Source organism: Papio anubis, chromosome 1 (assembly GCF_008728515.1).
Source record: "Papio anubis isolate 15944 chromosome 1, Panubis1.0, whole genome shotgun sequence".
In the NCBI taxonomy this organism is placed as follows: domain Eukaryota; kingdom Metazoa; phylum Chordata; class Mammalia; order Primates; family Cercopithecidae; genus Papio; species Papio anubis.
This window is the reverse complement of record NC_044976.1, coordinates 42,363,333-42,376,436: the sequence shown is the minus strand read 5'-3', so window position 1 is coordinate 42,376,436 and position 13,104 is coordinate 42,363,333. Positions and strand designations below refer to the sequence as shown.

Genomic DNA, 13,104 nt, shown 5'->3' with positions numbered 1-13,104 from the left:
GCAGACAGAGGAGAGAGGTTTCTGTTACAGGGTCACTTACGTTTCTATAAAATGTTTACAGATAGGCCAGGTGCGGTGGCTCACGCCTGTAATCCCAGCACTTTGGGAGGCCAAGGCGGGCAGATCACGAGGTCAGGAGATTGAGACTATCCTGGCTAACATGGTGAAACCCCGTCTCTACTAAAATTGCAAAAAATTAGCTGGGCGCGGTGGTGGGCACCTGTAGTCCCAGCTACTTGGGAGGCTGAGGCAGGAGAATGGTGTGAACCTGGGAGGCGGAGCTTGCAGTGAGCCAAGATCGCACCACTGCACTCCAGTCTGGGCGACTGAGTGAAACTCCGTCTCAAAAAAAAAAAAAAAAAAAAAAAACCAAACGTTTACAGATAATCCTACTGGAAGGCACAAGTTCCTGGGGGCTAGAGTGAAAGTGGAAGTAGAGAGACCTCTGGACACGAGAATGCGTTGGGCCACTGCCCTGACTTTATTCCTGACAAAGGAAGTGAAGGCAGGAAACAGACAGGCATATCACTGCCAGGAGCCCGTCCCTAACACTGGCACGCAGCTTCTCTCCCAGGCTTCTGGGAGGCTCAACTGGTTTTCTGAGGCTCTGTAGTCAGGCCCCAGGGCATGCATTCCTAGGCCAGGGCCTTCCCTGGAAGCTGGAGCATGCGGTCTCCCCTGGAATGGGAGTACCTGCTCAGAGCTAGAGACCACCTTGTGCTTATCTCTGTGTTCCCACTCAGCAGATACCAGGAAACGAACAAGGAGACAACCAACAGCTGAAGAGCTCACCACGTGCCTCATTATCTGACATCACCTTTCCCTCACTTTCTCCCTCTCACATTGCCAATCCTGAATCCTGCTCTTTGCCAGGCTGACTTTACCTCCTCACCTCTTTACTCCCTGAGCCTGGCTCTGCCCACCTGCACTCCACTCAGCAAGGACCCCTGTGACTTCTGTGCTCTCAGACCTGTGCCCACTATTTAGACCTCATCTCTTCAGCCTCTCTCTGGCTTTGGCAATGAGGACTGCTCTTCCAAACTGGTATCATGAGAGCACTACAATATACTGTATAGTGAATAGCAAGGGTATTGGCTTTGGAGTCAAATACTGGCTATACTCTGTGACCTTACATAAATCATTTCCTTTCTTTGAGCTTTAGTTTCCTCATCTCTAAAATGAAAGTAATTCCTATTTTGTGGAGTTGTTAGGAAGATATAAAATAATGTACATAAAGACCTAAAAATGAAGTAAACTGGTATCACCACAATGGAGAGCATCTTAATAACATCAAATAACCACAAAGATGTGCATACACTAAGATCCTACAACTATGCTCCTAGGCACGGAGCACTGACAAAGTCACACGCTTGCTCCAGAAGACATGCAAGAGTGTCCGCTGATGAGCTGTTTGTTACAGCAAAATGTTGGAGGCAAGCTGAATGTCCACCAAAAAAAAACAAACAAAAAAACCAAAAAAAAAAACAGATTAAATGTGGTATATGAAATCCTATACAGCCATTAAAAAAAATCAATGACCTAGAGCTATATGCATCAATACAGATAAATCTCAAAAACATATTCAAAAAAAATGAAGAATATACATACACATATACACAAATATAAATATGTAGTGAAAATACATAAGGCTGGGTGTGGTGGCTCACACCTGTAATCCCAGCACTTTGGGAGGCCAAGGAGGGAGGATTGCTTGAGCTCAGGAGTTTGAGACCAGCTTGGGCAACATGGTTAAACCCTGTTTCTACAAAAAAATACAAAAATTAATCAGGAGTGCTAGTGTGTGCTTTAGTCCCAGCTACCTGGGGAGCTGAGGTGAGAGGATTGCTTGAGCACGGGAGTTGAGGCTGCAGTGAGTCGTGTGTGTGCCAGTGCACTCCAGCCTGGGTGACAAAGCAAGACCCTGTCCCAAATATACGTAAACAAGGCATAAGAATGCCAACACTGAAGCCAGGATAATGAAGAATAATGGCTTCCTGGGGAAGGAAGAGAATGGAGTGGGAAGGGCTCCACAGAAGCTTTAATTGTATCTCATGTTTTATTTCTTAAGCTGAGTAGAAGGTACATCAATGCTCATTATTCCTAGTATTTTTTATATGCTTGAAATATTTCTTGTAAAGAAAAGATGGCTCCAAAATTAAAAATAACAAACTTATACTTTTTTAAAGGAGAGGGGTGGAGACGCTGGTAGAGGTAGCCGAGAGGTCATGTTAAGGACTGAGAAGTATCCCTTGGATTTCTCCAGGACACTGAGCAGTTTCACTGGAATGGTGGGGTGGGATGGGCAGGGATGCAGATGTTCTTCAGGAGTAAATGGTGAGAAAGAGGAGGCAGTAGGTGCAGTTAATCCTTCCAGAATGAGGTCGAGAATCCTTCCAGTTGAGTGAGAATGAGGTAGGGAAACAAACCTTTAAGCAATGTTCTACACTAAGTGTCTTCAGATATACCTTATGGTGGGCTTTAAGAAAGGCCACAGATTCCCTCCTTTCCCCACTTCCAATTTCACCTTTAAGGAAGAGCGTATTGCTACTAAAATTAGCCAAGGTCAAGGATATGGACTGGGCTTTGTTTTCTAGGAGGAGAACCTCAGCAGAAAGAGTACACATTAGCAGGTGCTCTCTGCTTGCTGGCTGATGGGCTCCACAGCAAACTTCCCTGGCCTTTGTAGCTATCCCATCTGAGTCTCGAGTGCAGATTTGAGAGAGAAGAGTGGTCTTCTTTGCTGCCTGCACCCAGGGAAAAGGTGTTCTTCACATGGTTTAACCTGACCCATTAGATTTGTCCTTGGAGGTCTGAGGTCAAAGCTCCAGTTCAAGTGCTTTTCCTGGCCACTGTCTTCTTTTCAGGGAGAGGTAGGCTGGCTGAGTAGAGGGTTTAGGTATTCTTGAATCTCCTGGCCAAATGATATCACCCCTTTAGCTGTTATTTTATGTAATTCTGACCAAGACTTTACACAGTAGTATAATTCTCTCCATTTAACTGCTGAAGGAACTAAAGCACAGACAGGTAACTTGTCCAGGGTCACAGCTAGTAAAAAGGAAGTATGGGGATCTGATCCCTCTCTGCCTGACCCATAAGTCCAGATTATTTTCCCATGCCATGAAACAGCACAGAACTTGACAAAGAAGCAGAATTGTTCAACTACTCAGGATGGGAAAGTCTTAAGTTAGGAGGGAGCTGTGTGGGTGAGGTCCCCAAGGCAATAGAAGGGGAGTTTCTAAGAGGGCAGGGGACAGGTTAGCCTTGGACAGGATAAGGAAGGGCTGGAAGGGAGACGTTGAGGTGAAAACATCAGGATGGGCTGATAGAGGGGTGTGGGGCACTCCTGGGGGACAGTCTGTTACCTCTCTGGGAATGTCCCTACTATACCTAGTACTCTAGTGTTCCTGTCTATGGCACGCCTTTCCTGTGCTCTCAAAGCTCCTTGTACTTCCCTCACCAGAACCCTGCACTCTGAGTATCTGTATCTCGGCTATACTGGAGCTTTTTGAGGAGAGGAACCAAATCTGTCCACTTCACTGTTGTATACTTAGCCCCTGGCAAAGTGGTGGGCTCTGTGTACATATTCCATTAAAGAAGAAGCCGGGCACGGTGACTCATGCCTATAACCCCAGCACTTTGGGCAGATCATTTGAGTCCAGGAGTCTGAGATCAACCTGGGCAACATGATAAAACCCTGTCTCTACTAAAAATACAAAGAAAAAATTAGCTAGGCATGGTGGTGCGTGCCTATGGTCCCAGCTACTCAGGAGGCTGAGGTAGGAGGATCTTAAAGGTGGTGGAGATTGCATGAGCCAAGATCATGCCACTGCACTTTAGCCTGGGAGACAGAGCAAGGCTCTAACTAAAAAAAAAAAAAAAAGTGAAAAAAGGAAGGGAAAAAGGTAGAGATTTGTTGAGAGTAGAGGAAGGGTGGATTCTTAGCATGGGGACTTCGAGGATGTAGCCTTATCCTGAAGGATAGGGAGACAGTCGGGGGGGTGAGATGTTAATGTAGGGCAGGGTTCCCAACATACCTTGACCTTTGATCCCAAAAGGCGGCACAAACTCCCGGATTCTAGCCCACTTGCGAAAGGAGTCATCCAGGAACATGGGTGCTGGCTTGGAGAACCTGGAATATAACAGGACTGTTGAGGATCACAAAAACGCAACAGGGTGGAGTCCTGGTGGCACTTCTGTGCATCCATCTTGGCTAAGGATCGGCTGGAAGCCCCCTCTGATTCCGGCATACCCCTCTCCGCCCAGCCTGTTCACTGGGTTTCTGTTGAGGGGTTTGACAGATCTTGTTCAGTGGAGCCTGAGTCTGAGGTAGTAGGCCTGGTCAGTCTTTATTTGGCCAGCTGTAGGAGTGGAGAGACAAGATTTGCTCAGCAAAGATCAATTTCTCAGAGCTAAAAGCTCTCTGGAAGGTTGTGCAGGCATCCATCAAATAGTCACTGCTGCCCACATTGTTCCTGCAATCTGGGAACACAGAGATGAGACACTGTCCAGTTGAGCAGAAATACATCCAAAAATACAACCAGTACATGGAGACAGATTTTGGAGAGAATTCTGGGAAGTGGACCACCCACAGTGAGGAAGAAGGAGAATTCATGGTGAGAGGACAAAGCAGGTTAAAAGCTATAGGAGACAGAAGTTTGGTAGGGACGAGAAAGAAAAAGCAGAGTCCTAGGAGGCAGGGCCGAGGGGAGAGGTTTCAGACCAGTAGGAATTTGAGTGCATTTGCTGGTGGAGAGAAAGAAAGAGAGGAGGCTAAGTTCCTGTGGAAGTGAGGAAGGATCCAGAGCTTCAGGGGAAGGGTTGATCTGGGCCGGAGGGGAGATGGGCGGAAAGGCGAGAGGAGGAGGGTGAAGTGATGCTGAGCTCGGGGGAAAGAACAGGCAAGTCTTACTCTTCTTGGAATGGGCAGGGAGGGGACAGGCTTGGGGAGGAGGAGACGAAGTCTGAAGAGAGGCAAAGGGAAGTGAGGAAGAGGGAGAGGATGCAGCAGGAATTGAGCTCTTCAGAGATGACTGGAGAGCACAACTTCACGTGGGCACTAGCACCCTGCTTTGAGGCCATTTTCAGGGGACCTGGCAGCCCCAAAGATGGCCAGTCCCTGATCACCCACTGTGTGCTGAGAACTCTGCCATGCGGCCTGCTCAGGACCTTCCTGGCCATAAATGAATGTCGGGAGGCCTGGGCCTCCGTGGCTCTGTCTCGTTATTTCTAACTCACCCTGAATCAGCCACTGAATAACTGCAGGCTGCAGGGGTGGCCCTCCAAGCCCAGAAGCAACCACAGCACGGATTTCTCATCCCTATCATCACTAACACCATTATAACCGGCAGTCCCAGGAGCAACAGTATCAGTTATCACTCAGAGGTCTGGTATTATTAGAGATTTTGACATGAACTTGAAAGAAGCAGAAAACTCTGAATCCTGCTCCCTCCCCCATCACTCTTGCTAGGAAGATGTCAACACTTGGGAGCTCGGAGCCGGGTCCCAGCAACTAAGTCAGTGCACTCCCCCAGCATCCCATGTAAAAGGGTAATGCATATTTCTTGTGCCAAGTATATAAAATCTAAGTAAATTAATATATTTGATGTTTTGCCAGAGGCTCCGAGGATCCTGGTCATGGTCTATGTGTAATATCAAAGCGAACATGGTCCCTGGATAAGCCTGCACCAAGAACCTCTTCTTCTGTGTCAGGACTGAGCTTATAAAATTTCTGGAAAGTTTCTCTCAGAGTCAAGCTTGGACAGGATTTTATCTGCTTTCCAATATGTACTAGATGTCATATGCTAATAAAATATGCCTAAGATCTAGCCAAATGATCTTGACTTTTTTTTTTTCCTTTTCCTCTCTCTCCTTTCTTTTTATTCAGATGACTAGAAAGTTCAGTAAGTTTTACTTTTAAAAACACCTCATTTTTTGTGCAACCTGTAACATGTTAATTTTGGAAAAAAATACAGACAAGCACACATGTAAAATAAAAATACCCATAATTGTACAACACAGAGATAATTAACCTTATGGTATACATCTAAACTGATTTTCCTTTTTCCATATTACTTTGTAGACTGCTTTGTAGACTTTCTCCTACTAGACAGAGACTGTAGTCCCAGCTATCTGGGAGGCTGAGGTGGGAGGATCGCTTGAGCTCAGGAGGTTGAGGCTGCAGTGACGTGAGATCACACCACTGCACTCCAGCCTGGGTGACAGTGTGAGACCTTGCCTCACAAAAAAAAAAAAAAAAAAAAAAATTATTGATCAAGATTGGGTTCAGGCTGGGTGCAGTGGCTCGTGCCTCCAATCCCAGCACTTTGGGAGGCCAAGGCAGGCGGATAACCTGAGGTCAGGAGTTTGAGACCAGCCTGGCTAACATGGCGAAACCCTGTCCCTACTAAAAATACAAAAATTAGCCAGGTGTGGTGGGCACGCCGGTAGTCCCAGCGACTCGGGAGGTTGAGGCAGGAGAGTCGCTTGAACCCGGGAGGTAGAGGTTGCAGTGAGCCAAGATCATGCCAACTGTTCTCCAACCTGGGTGATAGAGCGAGACTCCATCTCAAATTTTAAAAAAAGACTAGGTTCAAGTGTTCTTGGCTAGAACTGATCAAGTTCTCAGTGGCTCTGCACAGAATGCTTGTAGTAGCCACTGAGGATCACCGCCTAGATCCATCCTTTCTTTAGGAGATGCTACGATACTTCTATAAACTTTATCTCATAACTCTTTGGTTGCAGTCCTACAGAAAAGATGAGATAAAATGCTTAATTTTTCCCCTTATTTACCCATTTGCAGAATAATGAGCTGATTCCTTAGCACCCTCCAAAGATGATTAATGAGGCTTTTTTACATTTTAATCATTAGGAATTCAGACATTTTCATATATTTGATATATGTCAATCTACTGTAATTTCTGTAACCATTATTATGTATTTAATTATTATTATTATTTTTTTTTGAGATGGAGTTTCACTCTTGTTGCCCAGGCTGGAGTGCAATGGTGCGATCTCGGCTCACTGCAGCCTCTGCCTCCTGGGTTCAAGTGATTGTCCTGTCTCAGCCTCCCGAGTAGCTGGGATTACAGGTACCCGTCATCATGCCCGGCTAATTCTGTATTTTAAGTGGAGATGGGGTTTCACCATGTTGGTCAGGCTGATCTTGAACTCCTGACCTCAGGTGATCCGCCCACCTTGACCTCCGAAGACGTGAGCCACTGGGCCCAGCCAATCATTATTTTTTGATGCTCAGATTATCCCTTCTTTGGCCAGTGGAGTCTTTTCAATTTGGCTCCTGAATCTTCTGGCCATATCCCAGTAATCTTTGATAATGTCCTGGCTTTATGGTATGAAAAGATGTTTGTGGCTGATCTTGTACATTTCTTGCCCCGACTTGGAATCAGTCATTTATTTTCCCAAGGAACCCTGGTTCCTTTCAACTGGTAATGGTATTTACAGATCACCATCAGAGTAGCTAGGGAAGCTCATGTTGTTATGGGTTAGTCATTATTTCCAGGCCGGTCAAAACTAGGACATACACATATTTCCTAGTTCTATGTATGTAGGTTATTTGCCCTGTAGAGTGACCCATATTCCATATTTTCCCAGTTACATTCAGATATTGTTGAGCATGTTCACTTGTCCCATATATATCTGTTACCCAGGCTGGAGTGCAGTGGTGTGAACACAGCTCACTGTAACCTCAAACTCCTGGGCTCAAATGATCCTCCCACCTCAGCCTCCTGAGTAGCTAGGACTACAGACATCCACCCCCATACCCAGCTAAGTTCTCATTTTATTTTTAATTTTGGTAGAGATGAGGTCTTGCTATGTTGCCCAGGGTGGTCTTGAACTCCTGGGCTTAAGTGATCCTCCTGCCTCAGGCTCCCAAAGTGCTGGGATTATAGGCGTGAGCCACCATGCTCAGCCTCAAACACTTTCCACTTCGTCTCTCTCTTTCATCAGGCCTTTGGCTTTGGATTTTCTTTCTGTAGCTGCTCTTTCTATTCCTTGAATGATTCAACCAGCTCTCCTCTAACACTTCTGCTAGTTGGGTGCATCTCTTTGCAAAGGGAACTCATTTTTTCCTCCGGTGTATATATTTTTAAACTTTTCATTATGGAAAATTTCACATATAAAAAAGCAGAAAAAATAGTACAGTCAACACTGCCACCCCCATCACCCAGATTCAGGAATTTTCAATCATGGTCAATTTTGTTTCTTTAATACCCCATCCACTTTCTTTCTATACTATTTTGAAAATTCCCAGAAATTATGCCATTTCATCCATAGACTATTTCAGCATTATTTTCTAAAAGATAAGGACACCTTAAAATGTAAACCATACCTAAACAACCTTTCTTAAAGCATTATCACACCTAAAATTTTGACTATAATATTTTTTTTGAGACAGGCTCTTGCTCCATTGCCCAGGCTAGAGTACAGTGGTGTGATCTGTGTTTACTACAACCTCAAACTCTTGGGCTCAAGCATTCCTTCCACCTCAGCCTCCTGCGTAGCTAGGACTACAGGCATGAGCCACCACACCTGACTTATTTTTTATTTTTTGTAGAGATGGAGTCTCACTATATTGCTCAGGGTGGGAATTAATTTTTTGAGGAAAAGAATACATCATTCATTTGTAACTAGTATTTCCAATACAAAATTAGGATTACAAGATTTGTATTTATCTTCTTTTTCTTTTTAAAAACAGCTTTATTGATATATAATTCACATAGCAAACAATTGTTTACCTACTATATTTGACTTTATATTTGTATCTCTTTTAAGCTGACATCCTTGTTTCCAGTGACATTAACACAATTACTTTTTTTGCTTGATCCTAACATATACATAGAGAAAATGTATATAATGGTTTCAGAAAAACAATACCAGTATACTACTAACGCTATCATTACTAAAAACAATTTAAGGTTTCTTTGCAGTTCTTTTTGCCTTAGGCTATACCCCACTAGCAGAACAGACAAATTCCTTTGCATTTGCCAGTTGAAATAATTCTGCTGAGTTTAATTCATCAATGACATGATACATAGTTAGGTTCATTTATTTCATTCCGCTTTTGCTTTCAAGGGAGAGCTTTTCCCTCATTTTAATTGATTTTGTTTAATGATGATATAGAGTTTTGCATAGTTACACAATTAAATCCACAAACAAAATATATTCAAAGAAGTCTAGCTTTCATCTCTGTCCGCCTGTTACATCTAGTCCCACACAGTATTCATTTTTATTAGTTTTATTGTATCCCTTTTGTTTTTTTGATATAAGTAAATAAATGATACGTGTGCGTGTGTGTGTATTCCTGTTCCCTTCTTTATTCACTAAAAAGGTAACACAGTATACATACAGTTTTGTCTATTTTTCTTTTTTTACTAAACAATATATCCTGGTGAGCACTCCATTACAATTACATGCTGGATAATACTTCATGATTGATTATGTACTTTATTTTATTCAATCAATCTCCTGGGTTATTTCCAGTCTTTTGTAAAGTAGGTTCTACTAGTAGTGGTTACAACGAATAACTTAATGCATATATCTTTTCTACTTGCCAATGTATCTTTGAAATAGATTCCTACAAGTGGGTTTGCTGGATCAAAGGGAAAGTGTGTATCTTTAATTTTGCTCCGTACTGCTAAACTCCCCTCCACAGGGATTGTGCCATTTTGAAATACCCACCAGTGATGTATGAAAGTGCCACTCCCCCACAACCCCTGCAACCTCACCAAGAGTACACTGTCAAATGTTTTGATTTTGTTAGTCTGATAGAAAAAAAAAACAGCATTTCGCTGTCATCTAAATTTGCATTTCTTTTGTTCTGAGTGGAATTTAGCATTATTTCATATATTCCTTCTCTTTTTTAAAAGTTCTTTATATATTTAATACATAAACTCTCTGAGATACAGTTACAAATATTTCCCCTTGTTTGTTTATTTATTTACTTGGGTTTTGGTGTTTTCTCCCTCCCCCCCTCATTTTTACAAAAGATTTTAATTTTTTCTCAAAGCAGGAGGAAGAAAGCTGCTGCTATGGTCATTCTTGGCCTCCCATACAATAGGTTTTGTTGTTGTTGTTGTTGTTGTTTTAAGCCAAATTTATCAGTCGTTCCCCTATTGCTTCTGGAGTTTGAGTCATAGGAAAGTTTTCCTCATCCCCAGGTTATAGAGAAATTCATCCATACTTTTTTAGTGCTTGTGTGTTTTCATGTTTTACATTTAAATCTCTGGTCTATTTTGGTTGGTGTAAAGACCAGATCCAATTTTATCTAGTTCCATAGGACTAACAAAGGCCTCTCTTTACGTGTTCTAAGACTATCCTGTGGTTTTTCTTCACCTTTTCTTAGGAGATTTGCATGGTAGTTTTAATTCCTGGTTTTCCCTCCTTGTATCATTGATTGCAGCCGCATGGATTCAAGGACTGTTCCCTCAACATGTCCTGTGCTGTGCTCTAGCCTCTTCCTCCTCCTCCTCCTCCTTCTCTTGGCCACAGGCATGCTTTCATGGTGATGGGGAGATCAGGTTTCAAGTTGGGAACAAGGACTTGGAACGCTACGTTCTTGTTACCCTAGAACTCCTAGAAAGGACAGTGGTGGATGTGGAATTTCTAACAATCACAGCCAGTGCCATAACTTTCCCTAACATCATCCTCACCTCCATCACTACATCACCATCACTTTTATTACCAAGTTTCAACCGATCATCTACCAACTCTGCCATATTCACTCAAGGTTTCAGCATCTGTCTCATATTCTATGCAAACCCAATTCTTGCTCAATTATTTTCAGAAACTTCAATGCCTACAACTCTGGCCTCGAAGATGACTTACTTGACTCCAGTGACCTCCTCATCTTCACTCCACGTCAGCCACCCAGTTCCACAGCCACATTCTGAAACTCTTCATCACTTTTAAAATACTAATCTCCGATACTCTCTGAATACAATTTCTTCATGTTCTATTTTCTCTTTCTCTCCTTTGTTTTCTTCACTCCAAACCCACTTGATTTCTATACATACTTCTAGTCTACTATCTCTCTTGGCTAGATCCCATCCATCTCCTCAATCTCACTCTTGCCAGGGGCCTATACCCCTTGGTTCCACTGTCCTTTTGTCCCACACATTAGGCAAAATCCAACCAGAGATTGATCTAATCTTACACTGTTGTACCTTTTATATTCGAGGGGCTGCGAGAACACACACACATATACACTAAAGTGCACTGATGCCACCACAAATTTATGAGGCACTAGGTCCTCGACTTTGCTCAGCAGTTATTCCAAACATTCTCCACTCTCCATAAACTCTATCCTTTTCCAACTCTCTTTAAGCAGGTATCTTTCCTCTCACTTCACAGAAAAACCAAGGCCATCAGATAGGAACTCCCTCAGTTTCTGGCTTCCTTACCCACAAATCTATCAGCCCCTTTACCTATTCTTAAATTTGGCCTCCTTACCCCATCCCCATGACACCAAAGCAGATCTTTCTATCATGCTATGGGTTCCATCTCTGTTTGTTTCTCTTTATGCACACAATAAGGCTCAGGTCTCTCCCCTGTAAAAACAAACAAACGAACAAACAAATTCGACAAAGCTTCCTGGCCATACACCCGCTTTAGCTACCAGCTTTTCTTTCATCCCTTCATGGCAAAAGCTAGGAAGGGCAGTGGATATTCTGTCTCCACTTCTTCATCTCCTAGTCACCCTCCTATCTAATGCAATCTAGATTTTACTCCCCTGGGACTACTGTTACATACTCCCAGCCCAGCACTATTTGTAGACATGTCTGTCTTCATGCATTTACACATGCATTATCTCTGCCTGAAATGTACACCTCTGCTCTATTTCCCAACCACTTTCCTTCTCTGTCTGGAAAAAATGCATACTTATTCTTAAATAATTTTTTTAATAGGCACATAATAATTGTACATATTTATGGAGTACAAAGTGATGCTGTGATACATATAATGTATTGTGATCCAGTCAGGGTAATTAGCATATTCATCATCTCAAACATTTATCATTTCTTATTTATTTTTAGACAAGAGTCTTGCTCTGTTGCCCAGGCTGGAGTGCAGTGGCACAATCTTGGCTCACTGCAACCTACGCCTCCCAGGTTCAAGCAATTCTCCTGCCTCAGCCTTCCGAGTAGCTGGAACTACAGGTGTGCACCACTATGCCCAGCTAATTTTTGTATTTTCAGTAGAGACAGGGTTTCGCCATGTTGGCCAGGCTGGTTTTGAACTCCTGACCCTCAGGTGATCTGCCTGCCTCAGCCTCCCAAAGTGTTGGGATGACAGGCATGAGCCACTGCGCCTGGCCAACATTTATCATTTCTTTGTGTTGAGAACATTCAATATCTTCCTTCTAGCTATTTGAAACTATATATTATTGCTAACTACAATCATCCTAGAGTGCCATGGAATGCTAGAATTTATTCCTCCTATCTAGCTGTGATTTTGTATAATTTAAAAAGTCTCTCCCTATTTCTCCCTTCCCAGCCTCTGGCATCCTCTGTTCTGTTTCATTCTTATTAAGTTGAAAGACTACTTCTCTGGACAGTCTCCCCTGACTCCCCCAGGGAGGCTTGCACTCTTCCTCCAGTGTTCCTACTGCACTTTGTTCATCCCCTGTGAGGTGGCTAGGCGCCTGCAGAGGCCTTGAAAACTGGGCTGGGGCCCATAAACAACAGGAAATGTGGGGGTGGGGTGATGGTAGACGGTGTGTGTGTGTGTGTGTGTGTGTTAATTACGCAGGTGGCTTAGCCTCATGCTATATGCCTGTAACAGAATCCAGGGGCTTCCGTCCAGACCAGTGTGCCCGTTTGGGGGCCTGGCCAGGGTGGAGGTGGCCCTTAAGGTGTAGAATGACTGGTCAGACTAGCGGGGGTATGGGACGCCTGACCTGCTTGCCCTGGCCTAGGGGGTAGCAGGGCAGGGTGGGGCAGGATCCAAAAGACAGGCCCCAGCCCGCCAGCCCTGCCAGCAACCCGGCACGCGAGGCGGCCTCAGGATCAAGTTTCAGCAGGGTGTGTGTGAGTGCGTGAGAAGGACCAGGGGAAGGAGGAGACGGAAGTTGCACTGGAACTTGCCTAT

At 43.8% G+C, this 13,104-nt stretch overlaps 1 protein-coding gene across 16 annotated transcripts in view; it reads right to left on the bottom strand.

The window, feature by feature from the left end:
• Positions 1 to 13,104, bottom strand: part of ST3GAL3 (ST3 beta-galactoside alpha-2,3-sialyltransferase 3) — a 230,305-nt gene that overhangs the window by 30,963 nt on the left and 186,238 nt on the right. For all 16 annotated transcript variants that reach the window (XM_003891739.4, XM_003891726.5, XM_021940610.2 and 13 more), the window contains one exon: positions 4,035 to 4,129. In XM_003891739.4, coding sequence (XP_003891788.1) covers positions 4,035 to 4,129 — 95 coding nt within the window. The remainder of the gene's footprint in view (positions 1 to 4,034; positions 4,130 to 13,104) is intronic.